The sequence below is a fragment of the Diaporthe batatas genome, assembly GCF_019321695.1.
Source record: "Diaporthe batatas strain CRI 302-4 chromosome Unknown Contig00002, whole genome shotgun sequence".
Taxonomy (NCBI): domain Eukaryota; kingdom Fungi; phylum Ascomycota; class Sordariomycetes; order Diaporthales; family Diaporthaceae; genus Diaporthe; species Diaporthe batatas.
The window spans coordinates 151185-165869 of NW_025408549.1; the positions used below are offsets into that span (position 1 = coordinate 151185).

The following is a 14685-nucleotide window of genomic DNA, read 5'->3' on the forward strand; positions in this document are numbered from 1 at the left end:
TAAAGCAGGAGACACATTGTGACCACGCACTGATGCAGTACGTGTGGGAGCAGTGGTATGGGTATGGCCCGGCTTGGTTTGGTTTTCGAGCTTCGTAGTAGAGTGCTTGGTAATTGACCCAACTAACAGTTGCGTGATTGATTGAATGACAGGTATTGGGTGTGCTGTGGAGTGAAATGAAGATGCCGACTGTGGGGCTGCTGGTGCGCAGACAAAATGGCCTTGGCAAGTTAAAGCGACGACTGAAAGCCCTGTTGAAGACATTTAAATTTGCCCGAGACCTTCGAACTCTAGGCCCCAGAGCCGTGTGTTTGAACAAAGAGTTGCAGCTGATTGCCTCACTCGGCCAAATACGGGTCCCCCTGGCCGCGAACGGTAACTGCAAAATTGCAAGCTGGACAAAGAAGCAGGGAAAGAGGAATGAATACCAAACGTGAGACACGCTCAAGTCGTATTTTTGTGAAGATTGTTTCGATGACTGGCGTGAGAAACGGTTTTTCTAATTATCTTATGTTACCTTAGTAAATTATACTCCACCAGTGAAAGAAAGGGTTGAGGTCTGCAAGCAGCTGCAGCCACCCGCCATCGTGGGATTCGTCTCGAAGAATTCCACCTAGATTCCACCAAGTCCGACCGGATCCATCGCATCCATGCCAAGTTCCCAGGTGGTTGGAACGCCCTGCTGTTCACCTGAAGAAGCCATGGGATTATTTGCCACGCTCAGAGACTGTGGCATTTCCTGCACGATGTTTTGGCAAGGTGCAGTGGACTTGCCAAACGTAGATGCATCGTTGGCGCGTGAGCTTCTACGGAGTACCATCTCTGCGTAAGCCGTGTACTGTGCTTCCTTGCTACTTTAATTAGGCGTCATACCATCGTGGTAGCCATGTCGCTCTCCTCGCCTTCTCTAGCAGGTGGCACACATTCCCAAGGGTTTGCTAGTGTAGACCTTCTTCATTCTATTCCAGCATCTACTCATATACTATCTTCTATAACCGCGTTCTATCTTAATATTAGATTAAAAGTAAGGAGAGTATATATTATATAATAAAATAGTTTATATTAAAATTATTATAATATAAATAATAATATAATATTATATAATTATTATTAAATTTAATAGAAATTAAAACTTTTATTTATAATTATATTAAATATTAATAATTATATTAAAAATTATTTTTATAAATTTAATTTTTTTATAAAAGTTTTTAAATTATTTTAATATATTTTATAATTAACTTTTTATTTAATTATATTATATTATTATTATTTTATTAATATTAAATTAAAACATTTATAATTATAATGTTTTTATTAATTTATATTTAAAATTATAATTATAATTATTTTTTTTAAATATAAAATTAAAAGGTTTATAATTATAAAATTTTAATTAATTTTAATTTAATTATTTTATTTTATTATAATTTAATTTAATTTAATTTAAATTTTTTTTAAAATTCTTTTAATTTTTTTATTTTTAAATAAATTAAACTGTCGGTTGGCTTAGCTTACGCGTAAGTAGGTGAAAGTGGTGTATATTGGTGTTGGTTAGAGGTCTGCCTGGCTGGGCGGCGAAGCGCCCAGTTGGGTTGGCCAGACCTGCTGACTAAGCTAAGTGGTCCGTGCGTAGGCACGGACCCACTAATCTTGCTTGCAGTGCCTGCAGTGGCTAATCCACTGCAGCCTACTATTCCCACATAAACTTTTATATTTTTTAAATTTAAATTTAAAATTTTTATAAATTTTAATATATTTTAAATTAAATTTATAATCTTTTAATTTTTTTAAAACATATATTAATTATTTTAAATAATAATAATTTTTTTAAAAATAAAAATTTATTTTTATATAATTATAAATTTAATTATTAATAATTATTTTTATTTATAATAAAATTATTAAAATTATAAACTTAAATAATTAAATATAATTATTTTATTTAAAAGTTATTTTTAATTTAATAAATTATTTAAATAATTATTATTAAATAATTTTATTTATAAAATTTATAATTTTAAATTTTATTAAATAAATATTTATTTAAATAAAATTAAAACTTTTAAAAGAAAAATAATTTTTATTTTATTTATTTTAATTAATTAATTTAAATTATATAATAATTTTATATATAATATTTAATAATATTAAAATTAAATAATTTATAATTTATAATAATTTTAATTTTAATAAATTAATTTATATTAAAATTAATAATATTAATTTAAATAAATTAAATATAATTTAATATATTAATATAAAAATTAATTTTTAATAATAAATAATATTATAAATATAATAAATTATAAAATTATTATAAAAGTTTTATATAATAAATTTAATTAAATTAACTTTTAAAAATATATTTTATTTTATTTATTAAAAATTTTAATTATTTATTTTAATTTAATAATAAAATTAAAAATATTAATAATTTTATAATTATAATTATAATTATATTTTATATTTTATATTTTATATTTTATATTTTATATTTTATATTTTATATTTTATATTTTATATTTTATATTTTATATTTTATATTTTATATTTTATTTATATTTATATTTTATATATTTTATATATTTTATATATTTTATATATTTTATATATTTTATATATTTTATATATTTTATATATTTTATATATTTTATATATTTTATATATTTTATATATTTTATATATTTTATATATTTTATATATTTTATATATTTTATATATTTTATATATTTTATATATTTTATATATTTTATATATTTTATATATTTTATATATTTTATATATTTTATATATTTTATATATTTTATATATTTTATATATTTTATATATTTTATATATTTTATATATTTTATATATTTTATATATTTTATATATTTTATATATTTTATATATTTTATATATTTTATATATTTTATATATTTTATATATAAATTAAAAATAAATAATAAAGATTTAAAATAAAATATAATATATTTTTAAAATTAATTTAATTAAACTTATTATATAAAAGTTTTATAATAATTTTATAATTATTTATAATATTATTTATTATTAAAAATATTATTATATATTAATATATTTTTAAATATAAAATTAAAAGTTTATAATTATAAAACTTTAATTAATATTTATTTAATTATTATATTATATTATATTATATTATAATTTAATTTAATTTAAATTTTTAAAACTATTTTTAATTTTTCTATTTTAAAAATTAAAATTTATATTTTTAAATTTAAAATTTAAAAGTTTTATAAATTTTAATTTATTTAATATTAAATTTATAATTCTTTAATTTTTAAAATATATTAATTATTTTAATAATAATAAACTTTTAAAAATAAAATTTATTTTATATAATTATAAATTTAATTATTAATAATTATTTTTATTTATAATAAAATTATTAAAATTATAAATTTAAATATTATATATAATAATAAAATATAATTATTTTATTTAATTATTTTTAATTTAATAAATATTTATTTAAATAAAATTAAAATTTATATATATTTTAAAAAATAATAATATTATTTTATTTATTTTAATTAATTTATATTTATTTAAATTATATAATAAATTTAATATTTATAAATAATTTTATTAATATTAAATTAATTTATAATTTATAATAATTTTAATTTTTAATAAATAAAATTTAATATATTAATATAAAAATATATTTTTAATAATAAATAATATTATAAATATAAATTATAAAATTATTATAAAAGATTTATATAATAAATTTAATTAAATTAATTTTAAAATATATTTTATTTTATTTTTAAAAGTTTAATTATTTATTTTAATTTAATAATAAATTTAAAAATATAAATAATTTATATATTAATATATATAATTATATTAATTTAAATTAATATTATTAATTTTAATATATATAAATTTAATATTAATAAATATTATATATAAATATAAATTAATTAATAAAATAAAATAAAATTTTATTATTTTAAAAGTTTAAATTTTATTAAAATAAAGTTTTATATTATAAATTTAAAAGAATTATTAATTTTATTATATTATAAATAAAAATATTTAAAAATAATTATTTAATTAAATTAAAAGTAATTAAATAAAATAATTATATTTTATTATTTAAATTTATAATTTTAATAATTTTATTATAAATTAAAAATAATTATTAATAATTAAATTTATAATTATATAAAAATAAATTTTATTTTTAATAAAAATTATTAATATTTAAAATAATTAATATATTTTTAAAAATTCAAAATTATAAATTTAATTTTAAAAATTTAAATTAAATTAATATTTATTTATTTAATAATTGTATTTATTTATTTAATTTTTATTAATTATTTATTTAATATTAATCTTTTAAATAATTCTTTTATATTTATAAATATTTTTAAATTAATATTAAAAACTTTATAATATAATTTTCTTTTAATTTTAATATTTTAAATATAAACTTTTTTAATATCTTTTTAATATTTTAATATATTTTTAATATATTTTTAATATATTTTAATATTTTTTAATATATTTTTAATATATTTTTAATATATTCTTTAATATATTTTTAATATATATATATTTAAATATTAATTAAATATTAAAATATTAATTAAATATTAAAAGTTAAAAATTTAAAAGTTAAAAAATAAAAGAAAATTAAAAATTAAAAATATATATTTTTATTTTATTTTTAATTTTAACTTTTAATATTTAATTAATATTTAAATATATATAAATTTAAATTTAAAAATATATTAAAAATATATTAAAAAAGTATTAAAAGTATATTAAAAATATATTAAAAGTATATTAAAAGGTATATAAAAGGGTTTATATTAAAAGTATAAAATTTAAAATTTTTAATTAAATATATAATTTTATATAAATTTTATATATAAATTTTATATTAAATAAAATAATTAAAAACTAAATAAATAAATATAATTATTAAATAAATAAATATTAATTTTTTAATTTTATTATAATATAATATAATAATTAATTAAAATTAATTAAAATTAATTAAAATTAATTAAAATATTATAATTATAAATATTTTAATTTTATATTTAAAAGAAATTATAATTTATAATAATTTTAATTATTTATAAATTAATAATATTAATTTAATTTAATTTAATTTAATTTAATATATTATTATTTTTAAAATAATTTTAAGTTTTATAAATTTTAAAAATTAAAAATAATAAAAACTTAAAAATTTATATTAAAAGAATTAAAATTTAATTTATTATAAAATAATTTTAAAATATAATTTAAATTTTTATAAATTTAATAATTATATTTATATATTTTAAACCTTTATTAATTAAAAATTAAAAATATAAATTAAAATTTTTAATAATCTTATTTTTAATAAATATATAAAAGGATATTTTTAAAGTTTTTAATTAATTAAAATTATTTTTAATTTCTTTATATAATTAATTAAAATTATTTTTAATTAATATTAATTTTAATTTTAATTCTTAATTTTTAATTAATTAATTTAAATAAAAGTTAATAATATATTATTAAAATAAATAAATAAAATAAATAAATAAAAATAAAATATTATTATTATAAAGTTTTAATTTAATTTTTATTTATATTATTTTTAAAACTTTTATATTTTTAAAAAATAATTTTATAAACTTTTAAAAATTATTTATATAATATATTAATATAATATTTTAAATAATAAAATATTTTATATAATAATTTTAATTAAATTAATTTTAAAATATTTATTATATTTAATTATTTTAATTATTTTAATTATTTTAATTATTTATTTTAATTTAATAATAAAATTATAAAAATATAAAATAATATAAAATAATATATAATAATATATAATAATATAAAATAATATAAAATAATATAAAATAAAATAAAATAAAATAAAATAAAATAAAATAAAATAAAATAAAAATAATAAAATAAAAAAATAAAAATAAATTTTATTATTTTAAAAGTTTAAATTTTATTAAAATAAAGTTTTATATTATAAATTTAAAAGAATTATTAATTTTATTATATTATAAATAAAAATATTTAAAAATAATTATTTAATTAAATTAAAAGTAATTAAATAAAATAATTATATTTTATTATTTAAATTTATAATTTTAATAATTTTATTATAAATTAAAAATAATTATTAATAATTAAATTTATAATTATATAAAAATAAATTTTATTTTTAATAAAAATTATTAATATTTAAAATAATTAATATATTTTTAAAATAATTTTATAAACTTTTAAAAATTATTTATATAATATATTAATATAAAAATATATTTTAATATTTTTAATATATTTTAATATTTTTTAATATATTTTAATATTTTTTAATATATTTTTAATATATTTTTAATATATTTTTAATATTTTTTAATATATTCTTTAATATATTTTTAATATATTCTTTAATATATTTTTAATATATTTTAAATTAAATTTATAATCTTTTAATTTTTTAAAACATATATTAATTATTTTAATAATAATAAACTTTTAAAAATAAAATTTATTTTATATAATTATAAATTTAATTTTAAAAATTTAAATTAAATTAATATTTATTTAATTATTTTAATTATTTTAATATATTTTTAATATATTTTTAATATATTCTTTAATATATTTTTAATATATATATATTTAAATATTAATTAAATATTAAAATATTAATTAAATATTAAAAGTTAAAAATTTAAAAGTTAAAAAATAAAAGAAAATTAAAAATTAAAAATATATATTTTTATTTTATTTTTAATTTTAACTTTTAATATTTAATTAATATTTAAATATATATAAATTTAAATTTAAAAATATATTAAAAATATATTAAAAGTATTAAAAAAGTATTAAAAGTATATTAAAAATATATTAAAAGTATATTAAAAGGTATATAAAAGGTTTATATTAAAAGTATAAAATTTAAAATTTTTAATTAAATATATAATTTTATATAAATTTTATATATAATTTTATATTAAATAAAATAATTAAAAACTAAATAAATAAATATAATTATTAAATAAATAAATATTAATTTTTAATTTTATTATAATATAATATAATAATTAATTAAAATTAATTAAAATTAATTAAAATTAATTAAAATATTATAATTATAAATATTTTAATTTTATATTTTAAAAAAATTATAATTTATAATAATTTTAATTATTTATAAATTAATAATATTAATTTAATTTAATTTAATTTAATTTAATATATTATTATTTTTAAAATAATTTTAAGTTTTATAAATTTTAAAAATTAAAAATAATAAAAACTTAAAAATTTATATTAAAAGAATTAAAATTTAATTTATTATAAAATAATTTTAAAATATAATTTAAATTTTTATAAATTTAATAATTATATTTATATATTTTAAACCTTTATTAATTAAAAATTAAAAATATAAATTAAAATTTTTAATAATCTTATTTTTAATAAATATATAAAAGGATATTTTTAAAGTTTTTAATTAATTAAAATTATTTTTAATTTCTTTATATAATTAATTAAAATTATTTTTAATTAATATTAATTTTAATTTTAATTCTTAATTTTTAATTAATTAATTTAAATAAAAGTTAATAATATATTATTAAAATAAATAAATAAAATAAATAAATAAAAATAAAATATTATTATTATAAAGTTTTAATTTAATTTTTATTTATATTATTTTTAAAACTTTTATATTTTTAAAATAATTTTATAAACTTTTAAAAATTATTTATATAATATATTAATATAATATTTTAAATAATAAAATATTTTATATAATAATTTTAATTAAATTAATTTTAAAATATTTATTATATTTAATTATTTTAATTATTTTAATTATTTTAATTATTTATTTTAATTTAATAATAAAATTATAAAAATATAAAATAATATAAAATAATATATAATAATATATAATAATATAAAATAATATAAAATAATATAAAATAAAATAAAATAAAATAAAATAAAATAAAATAAAATAAAATAAAAAATAATAAAATAAAAAAAAATAAAAAAAAAATAAAATAAAATAAAATAAAATAAAAAATTAAAAACTTTAATTTATTAATAATAATTTATTAATTTATTAATTAATTTTATATAATATATAAAAAATAAAAATATATTTAAATTTTATTTATTAATATAATTTAATTAAAATTAAGTTTTTAAAAGTATTAAGATTTAATAAAAATTAATAAAAGTACTTTAATATTTTAGAATACTAATAGCTAAGCTGCTGTGAGGTGCTGGCCCTAGGCCCTGTAATGGGTGGGGGTATTAAAGATGGCCTCCTTAAGTCGTCATAGTCTGTCCAAGACTGTCCTTAAGGCTATTGCACTTTTCTCGTGTGGCATTATTATTTAAAGTTTTCTTCTATCGCACAAGACGGGTTGAAGACTCACCCATGGCCTAATATGGGTGGTGGCGAGACTTGATCGTCACACCGTGGACGGAACTCCACGGGCAGTGCAAGTTCAGTTGGCGGATGGCGCATGGTTGCTCACTGTCGCACTTCAGCTTCTTGCAACGGAAAAAGTTGCATCTGGCTCATCAGTGCTGTAAAAGCATAGCCAGGGGTATAAAAATACCACAGTTTTAAGAATCTTAACTTTAAAAACATAAGATCTAGTTCCACTTCTATTCATTAGACATATCCAGAATATAAGTAAAACCAGGTAATTAGGTTATAAAGAAAAGGAATATCTTAAGTAGAAACATCTATGTAGCTTCTTTAAGGCTTAGGTGAATATGCTCTTGTAGTGTATTTTCTACAAGTGATCCTGTTAGAAATATCCAGCCACAAATTGAGGACTAGGTTGGATTTAACAACATGCCTTTGAGTTCAGTGACAGGGAAGCAGATATGTACACAGGCAACATTGGTCTTCAATCGCAACAGCAGCTGCTTCGTTTTCAGCAAGTGTTTGTTTACCCACAGAACACGTTCCTCCTTTGTGGACCAACACACCTCATGACAACCTCGCTCACCATCATCCTGCCCCCACAGACTCATTCACCCAGTTCGCCACGAGAACCCTGTAACATCTTGCTTTCACTTTGTACGTGTTTCTTGGGTCCTTGGGTCCTTGGCTCCAGGTGTGGCAATATTTCAACCAGGAACCCCTCAGCACTGCTATCTTAACATCTGCCTTGTCAACAAACAGTGGTGCAGGTAGCACCATCCTAGGGCAGTTGACCACAAGTCGGTTTCTCAAAGGCCCTTCCTGCTCCATCGTTTGACTAACCCCCGCCCATTCCTATCCTCAGCGGTCGCTCGAGCTGTACTACTATCTCTGCTCACCTTTGCAAGCCTGTGTCCAGCGCCCGACACTTTACGATTACATTTTCGGCCCCGATTTTGATGTTGTATCAATTCCATCACCAACGTTAGAGTCGGCCTGGTCAGCCCTTCGCTCTCCTCAACGAGGCAATGGCTCCCTCCAGGCCAACCCCATCTGGCCTAGGCGCCAGTCCGAAACCATCGTCAGGGCGGCCTGTATTCTTCGGCAGTAGGGCCGGGCACTCTGGAAAGGTTGAGAAGAAGACAGATCCTGCAAGGGAAGGCACCAGGCGGCGCAAAAAAGAGAAGAACCTGGTCCCCACAGGGACGGAGCTCGAGCAGATTGACCAAGCGGCCCACACCAGACCAGACCACGAATCCTTGATGACGCAATGTTCTCCCAAGCCCAAGGGAAGAACCCACGACAGTTCAGCACACCCAGGCTCAGGCCTGGCCTCAAATGATGGCGCCCTCGGAGTTGATAAAGATGCCGAGGGCGAACGGTCTGCGGCACGCCCTGCGGTACGCCCCAATAGCCTACAAGGAGGACAGGAGCTCAAGAGCATTGCGGATTTGCTTCTGGTTTTAGATGGGCAACAGAACTTTACAATTCCTCGCAACAAAATTATCGCCAGCAAGGAGGTGGACACTTTAGTTTACCAGCAGATGAGACGTCACGCACCGGGTGAGCAGCTGACACCAGACTGTGTGCGTAACAATCTGATCGACAGCCTAGAGGATCTTGAGCTGCGATGGAATCTGCGAAGCAAGAGATCACGTTCTTTCTTTTGGAATCGGGTGTGCAAGCGAGAGCACACATGGATGAAGCAACTCGACGGTGCTGCGTGTCGAGATTTCTTTCTCTGGCTGGTGGTATACTTCAGACACGGGCCCGCCAGGGGCAAGAAGAAAACGACAGACGCGCTAGTTAAAGCCTTGGACAGGCTGAGCACGCTGCTTGACAAGGAAGAGGACTGTGAGCTGGACGGGCTCGTTGGAATCGAGGCCAGAGTGCGGCAGCCGGCCGAGCAGCCCGCAGGCCATGATGAGCGGGCTGATGTCTCCGTGAAGCACGACAGCGTGTCCAGGCGCGTGGCCGGCAACATCTTCCGCAATTCGGGAAACACCAACATGAGCGACAATGAGCTCGGTGGCATTGACATCGAGCGGCTCATGCCGATTGTGGACGTGGGTGGCAGCCGGCAGAAGAGGCAGGACCGTGAAAGGGCATTTGATGAGGAGCTGGAAGCCGATCGAGTTAGGATTGAAGAGGAGCGGGCCGCAGCGACAGAACTAGGCGTGGCGGAAGGACGCCAGCCGACGACATGAGGCAGGAAGTGCTGGGCCCCGACAAGCCCCGGTGGAGTCGGCGAGGAAGCCGTCCAAGTCCAAGGAGGACATTTCGTCAAGTCGATGGTGACGAGGATGACGCCAACAACAGCAAGAAGGAAAGACTTGAGATTGTTGCTACGAGCATCTGATCTGGCCGGCCACCCAGCCTGTGCCGTATGTACTCAACACGGGATCAGCCTGTTTTATTGTCGGTATGACCAGGGCTGCCCGACTGTTCGCCGGGCTAAGAAGAGCCTGGATATGTTTACTTGTTACAGAGGCAGGCTTGTAAAAATCAGACTTGTGCTTTTGCCTCTCGTGAGATGTCGGGCGGTGGGACGTTACTCAGCTAGGTACCTAAGTACCTACCTAGGTACCTAGGTACCTAAGTACCAATCCGGAAAGGGTAGGTACCGGCGCCGTTTATCGCTTCAACGGGCCAAATGCCAACCCCCTCCTCCCCTCCCCCCTCTGTCGTCGACCCAACTTTTTAGTCAGAGTTTCCCGAAACAACAGCTTCAACCTCTTTTCTCCTCCCTCGTGTGATGCGCCTTTGCTTGGCCGACGAGTGGGAACTCTGGTCTTGTGCTTGGGGGATTGACTGATTGACTAACCAATTGATCTCTGGGGTGGCTGTTCTCCCTTCTGACTCGGCAAGCCGGGCCATGCTACCCAACTGTCCTGCAGACTGACTACTAGGCACTCCGTACACAACAACTCCAGCACGATCCTGCCCACGCAGCCACTTCACCGTCTCTTTGCCGGCGCCGCCCCTCCCCCCAAGGCACCCCCACCCCTTCGCTGCGGACAGACAGGGCGGAAAGAAAAACATAACCTGCATGGTCTACCACACGCAACATCCCGCGGCGCAGATGGCCATGTGCTAGGGCCAGAAACACCAACCGCCGCCTCCAGACATGGCTTCCAACAACTCCCGGGCGCCCTCGGGCAGTTCCACGCCCAATCCACACGCGCCATCCACCCCGAGCGGACTGCGCCGCACCTACAACGCCAGCGCCGACGCCTTGCCCTCTCCCGGCGTCCCAGCCGCCCCAGCAGCCCCTGCGCCCCGAGATGCCTCCCCTCCCAGGCCTCCTGCTCACTCGAGAGCCCCCTCCGAGACAACTGCCCTTCTTCGGGATGCCCTCGACCGCGAACATGCCCACGACGGGCCCTGCGGCCACGGCACCTTCTCCCCGCAGCCCTCCAGTCCCACCAACGCCTTCAGCCGCTCTCTCAACCCGTCCCTGAACGGCTCTCGTGCCCCCTCCCCCGGCGCGTCGTCCGAGAGCTCGCTGCCCATCATAGACAGCGTCGTCGCCTTTGTCGCTGCCAAGGGTGCTCCGGACTGGAGGAAACGCTGGGCCGGCCGCATGAGGACAAAGACCATGGGCAGGTCCAGCGAGCTGGCCCAGAGGCACGGCGTCAAGGACAACGCCTTTATGTGAGTCTTGATTGCCAACCACCAACCACCAACCACCAAGGCTGACCCCCCCTCGCAGGTATCTCTCTTATTACTTCCCCGCCCTGGTATGGCTGCGCCAGTACAAGCTCTCCTTCCTCAAGGGTGACTTCATCGCCGCCCTGACCATCGCCGGCATGTACCTGCCGATGGCGCTCTCCCTCGCCGACACCCTCGCACACGTCCCGCCCATCAATGGCCTGTACTCCTTCGTCTTCAACCCCTTCCTGTACGCCGTCATGGGCACTGCGCCTCAGATGATCCTCGGCCCCGAAGCCCCTGGGTCCTTGCTGGTCGGGAGCGTCGTCAAGGGCAGCGTGGAGCTCGGCCGCGGCTCGGACGACGATGCCGTCATGCATGCCCAGATTTGCGGCATCATCGCTGGCACCGCTGGCGCCACCATCTTGTTGTCAGGCCTGTTCCGCCTGGGCTTCCTCGACAGCGTGCTCTCGAAACCGTTCCTGCGCGGCTTCATCTCCGCCATCGGGTTCGTCATCTTCGTGGAACAGCTCATGCCGGAGCTCGGCTTGGCCCAGCTGGCTGCTGACCACGTCGGCCATGGAAGCACCATGGACAAGTTGACCTTCATCTTGACACATACAGGTGATGTCCATGTGCTCACTGCTGTCATATCCCTCGTCAGCTTCTCCATAGTCATGACTTGCAGGTATGCATGCCCCTCGCAGCAACCCGGCCGGGCCAACACAGACAATGCACGCGCTGACGTCTTCTAGGGAAATGAAAAAGAAGATGCAGCCGCGCTACCCATGGCTGGTGTACATACCGGACCGTCTGATCGTCGTCGTGTCGTCCGCAATCCTGTGCTACTTCCTCGACTGGGAAGAAAAGGGCGTCGCAATCATGGGCGAAATCAAGGCGGCGTCGGGCCACGTCTTCACCTTCAGGTGGCCTTTCCAGCTCTCTCATATGACGCATATCAGGGACGCCATGGGCACCTCATTTCTCATCGCCCTGCTTGGGTTCTTCGAGTCGTCCGTCGCCGCCAAGAGCCTCGGCCCCAGCAAGGACGTGCCGGGCATACAGCTCAGCCCCAACCGGGAGCTCGTGGCGCTGGGCACCGCAAACCTGATCGGTGCTTGCTTCATGAGCATGCCTGCATTTGGCGGTTACGGCAGGAGCAAGGTGAACAAACAGACCGGCGGGAAGACGCCAATGAGCTCCGTGTTCTTGAGCTGCCTGACCATCGTCTGTATCTTTTTCATATTGCCATACTTCTACTACCTCCCGGTGAGTCGACTTCATTGCACAGTATTGCGTGCTACCCGTGCATATCACTCACTGGTCACTATCTGACGCGAACAGAAACCCGTACTGTCATCCCTCATCACAGTCGTCGCGTATTCCCTCGTCGAAGAAGCCCCCCACGACATCGCGTTCTTCCTCCGGATCGGTGCCTGGCCCGAGCTCGGACTCATGCTTGTCATCGTCCTGACTACCATCTTCTATTCTCTCAACATGGGCATCGCGGTAGGCATCGGGGTCTCGCTCTTGCAGGTCATTCGCCACGCCACCCGGCCCAGGATACAGATCCTGGGACGTATCCCGGGCACACAGCGGTTTGAAAACGCCGAGGACAACCCCGAGCGGCTGGAGTTTGTCGAAGGCTGCCTCATCGTCAAAATCCCCGAGCCACTGACATTTGCCAACACAGGCGAGCTCAGGACCAGGCTCAGGCGGTTGGAGATGTATGGCACAGGCAGGGCGCACCCTGCGCTGCCCCGCCTCCGCCACGAAGATAGCAACAGGAACATCATTTTCGACATCCATGGCGTGACCTCGCTCGACGGGTCTGGCACCATGGTGCTGGAGGAGATTGTACGCACGTATCGCGAGCGCGGGGTGCGGGTCTTCTTCAGCCGGTGTCCAAATCGTGGCAAAGATACGAGCAAGGTGTGGCGCCTCATGGTTCGCAGTGGCATCGTCGATCTTGTGGGCGGCGAGGGCCAATTCGTGGATGACGTGCAGGATGCCCTCAAGATGACCGAAGTGGAGGATGGCGGGGAGTCGGTCGTTTCGGGAGAGAGGGGACGGACGATGGCAGAGCGGGATGTCGGGGTGGAGTGAGAAAGTTGGCGGTCTAGAAGTTAACAGTCTGGAAACTGGCGCAAAGCATAGACGGTCCACCGGTTTGGATATGGTGTATAGATGACTTGAGATGACTCGATGGGTAGACGATGTGTGTGTGTGTCTTTCAACGGCACTTGGATGCGTGCATTACGACATGAAGCGGCGTCTTGCATAAGTGGTGTGGTTCTTGTCTTTTCAATCGTGGGAAATAATATCCAGAACAGCATTCCAATTCCGGTCATGATTTACCACAGATCAATTTGAAAGCTAAAAACCACCTCGCTCGTACCATGTTACTGTCAGCTGCTTGTATATACAGTAGCATTAGGTGTGCCTATTCATTCTCTTGTCCAAGCTCGCTGTTCCGGGCCTCGATGGCAAACGCAAGTGGTAGCGGAACTTTGTAGGGCATATTTAAAGTAAGTTGACCTATTGAGAGAAACGGATCTATCAGGCCCCTCGTGTTC

General features: G+C 29.5%; 2 protein-coding genes across 2 annotated transcripts; both read left to right on the plus strand.

The window, feature by feature from the left end:
- The first annotated feature begins 9352 nt into the window (after positions 1–9352).
- KVR01_001879 (uncharacterized protein) lies at positions 9353–10913 on the plus strand. Its single transcript, XM_044793718.1, has one exon. It carries the CDS (start codon positions 9487–9489, stop codon positions 10663–10665), a length of 1179 nt encoding a protein of 392 aa, XP_044649834.1. The 5' UTR covers positions 9353–9486; the 3' UTR covers positions 10666–10913.
- Positions 10914–11161: 248 nt separating this feature from the next.
- KVR01_001464 (uncharacterized protein) lies at positions 11162–14495 on the plus strand. Its single transcript, XM_044786615.1, has 4 exons — positions 11162–12112; positions 12171–12797; positions 12865–13378; positions 13454–14495. The coding sequence occupies exons 1-4, from the start codon at positions 11586–11588 to the stop codon at positions 14213–14215; spliced, it is 2430 nt and encodes an 809-aa protein (XP_044649419.1). The 5' UTR covers positions 11162–11585; the 3' UTR covers positions 14216–14495.
- The last annotated feature ends 190 nt before the right edge of the window (positions 14496–14685 follow it).

Bases quoted from the DNA above. Each gene is read 5' to 3' on its own strand.
- KVR01_001879 (XM_044793718.1), top strand. From the start codon at position 9,487: ATGGCTCCCTCCAGGCCAACCCCATCTGGCCTAGGCGCCAGTCCGAAA.
- KVR01_001464 (XM_044786615.1), top strand. From the start codon at position 11,586: ATGGCTTCCAACAACTCCCGGGCGCCCTCGGGCAGTTCCACGCCCAAT. The intron at 12,113-12,170 runs GTGAGTCTTGAT...CCCCCCTCGCAG, and splicing joins GTCAAGGACAACGCCTTTAT to GTATCTCTCTTATTACTTCC. The intron at 13,379-13,453 runs GTGAGTCGACTT...TGACGCGAACAG, and splicing joins CATACTTCTACTACCTCCCG to AAACCCGTACTGTCATCCCT.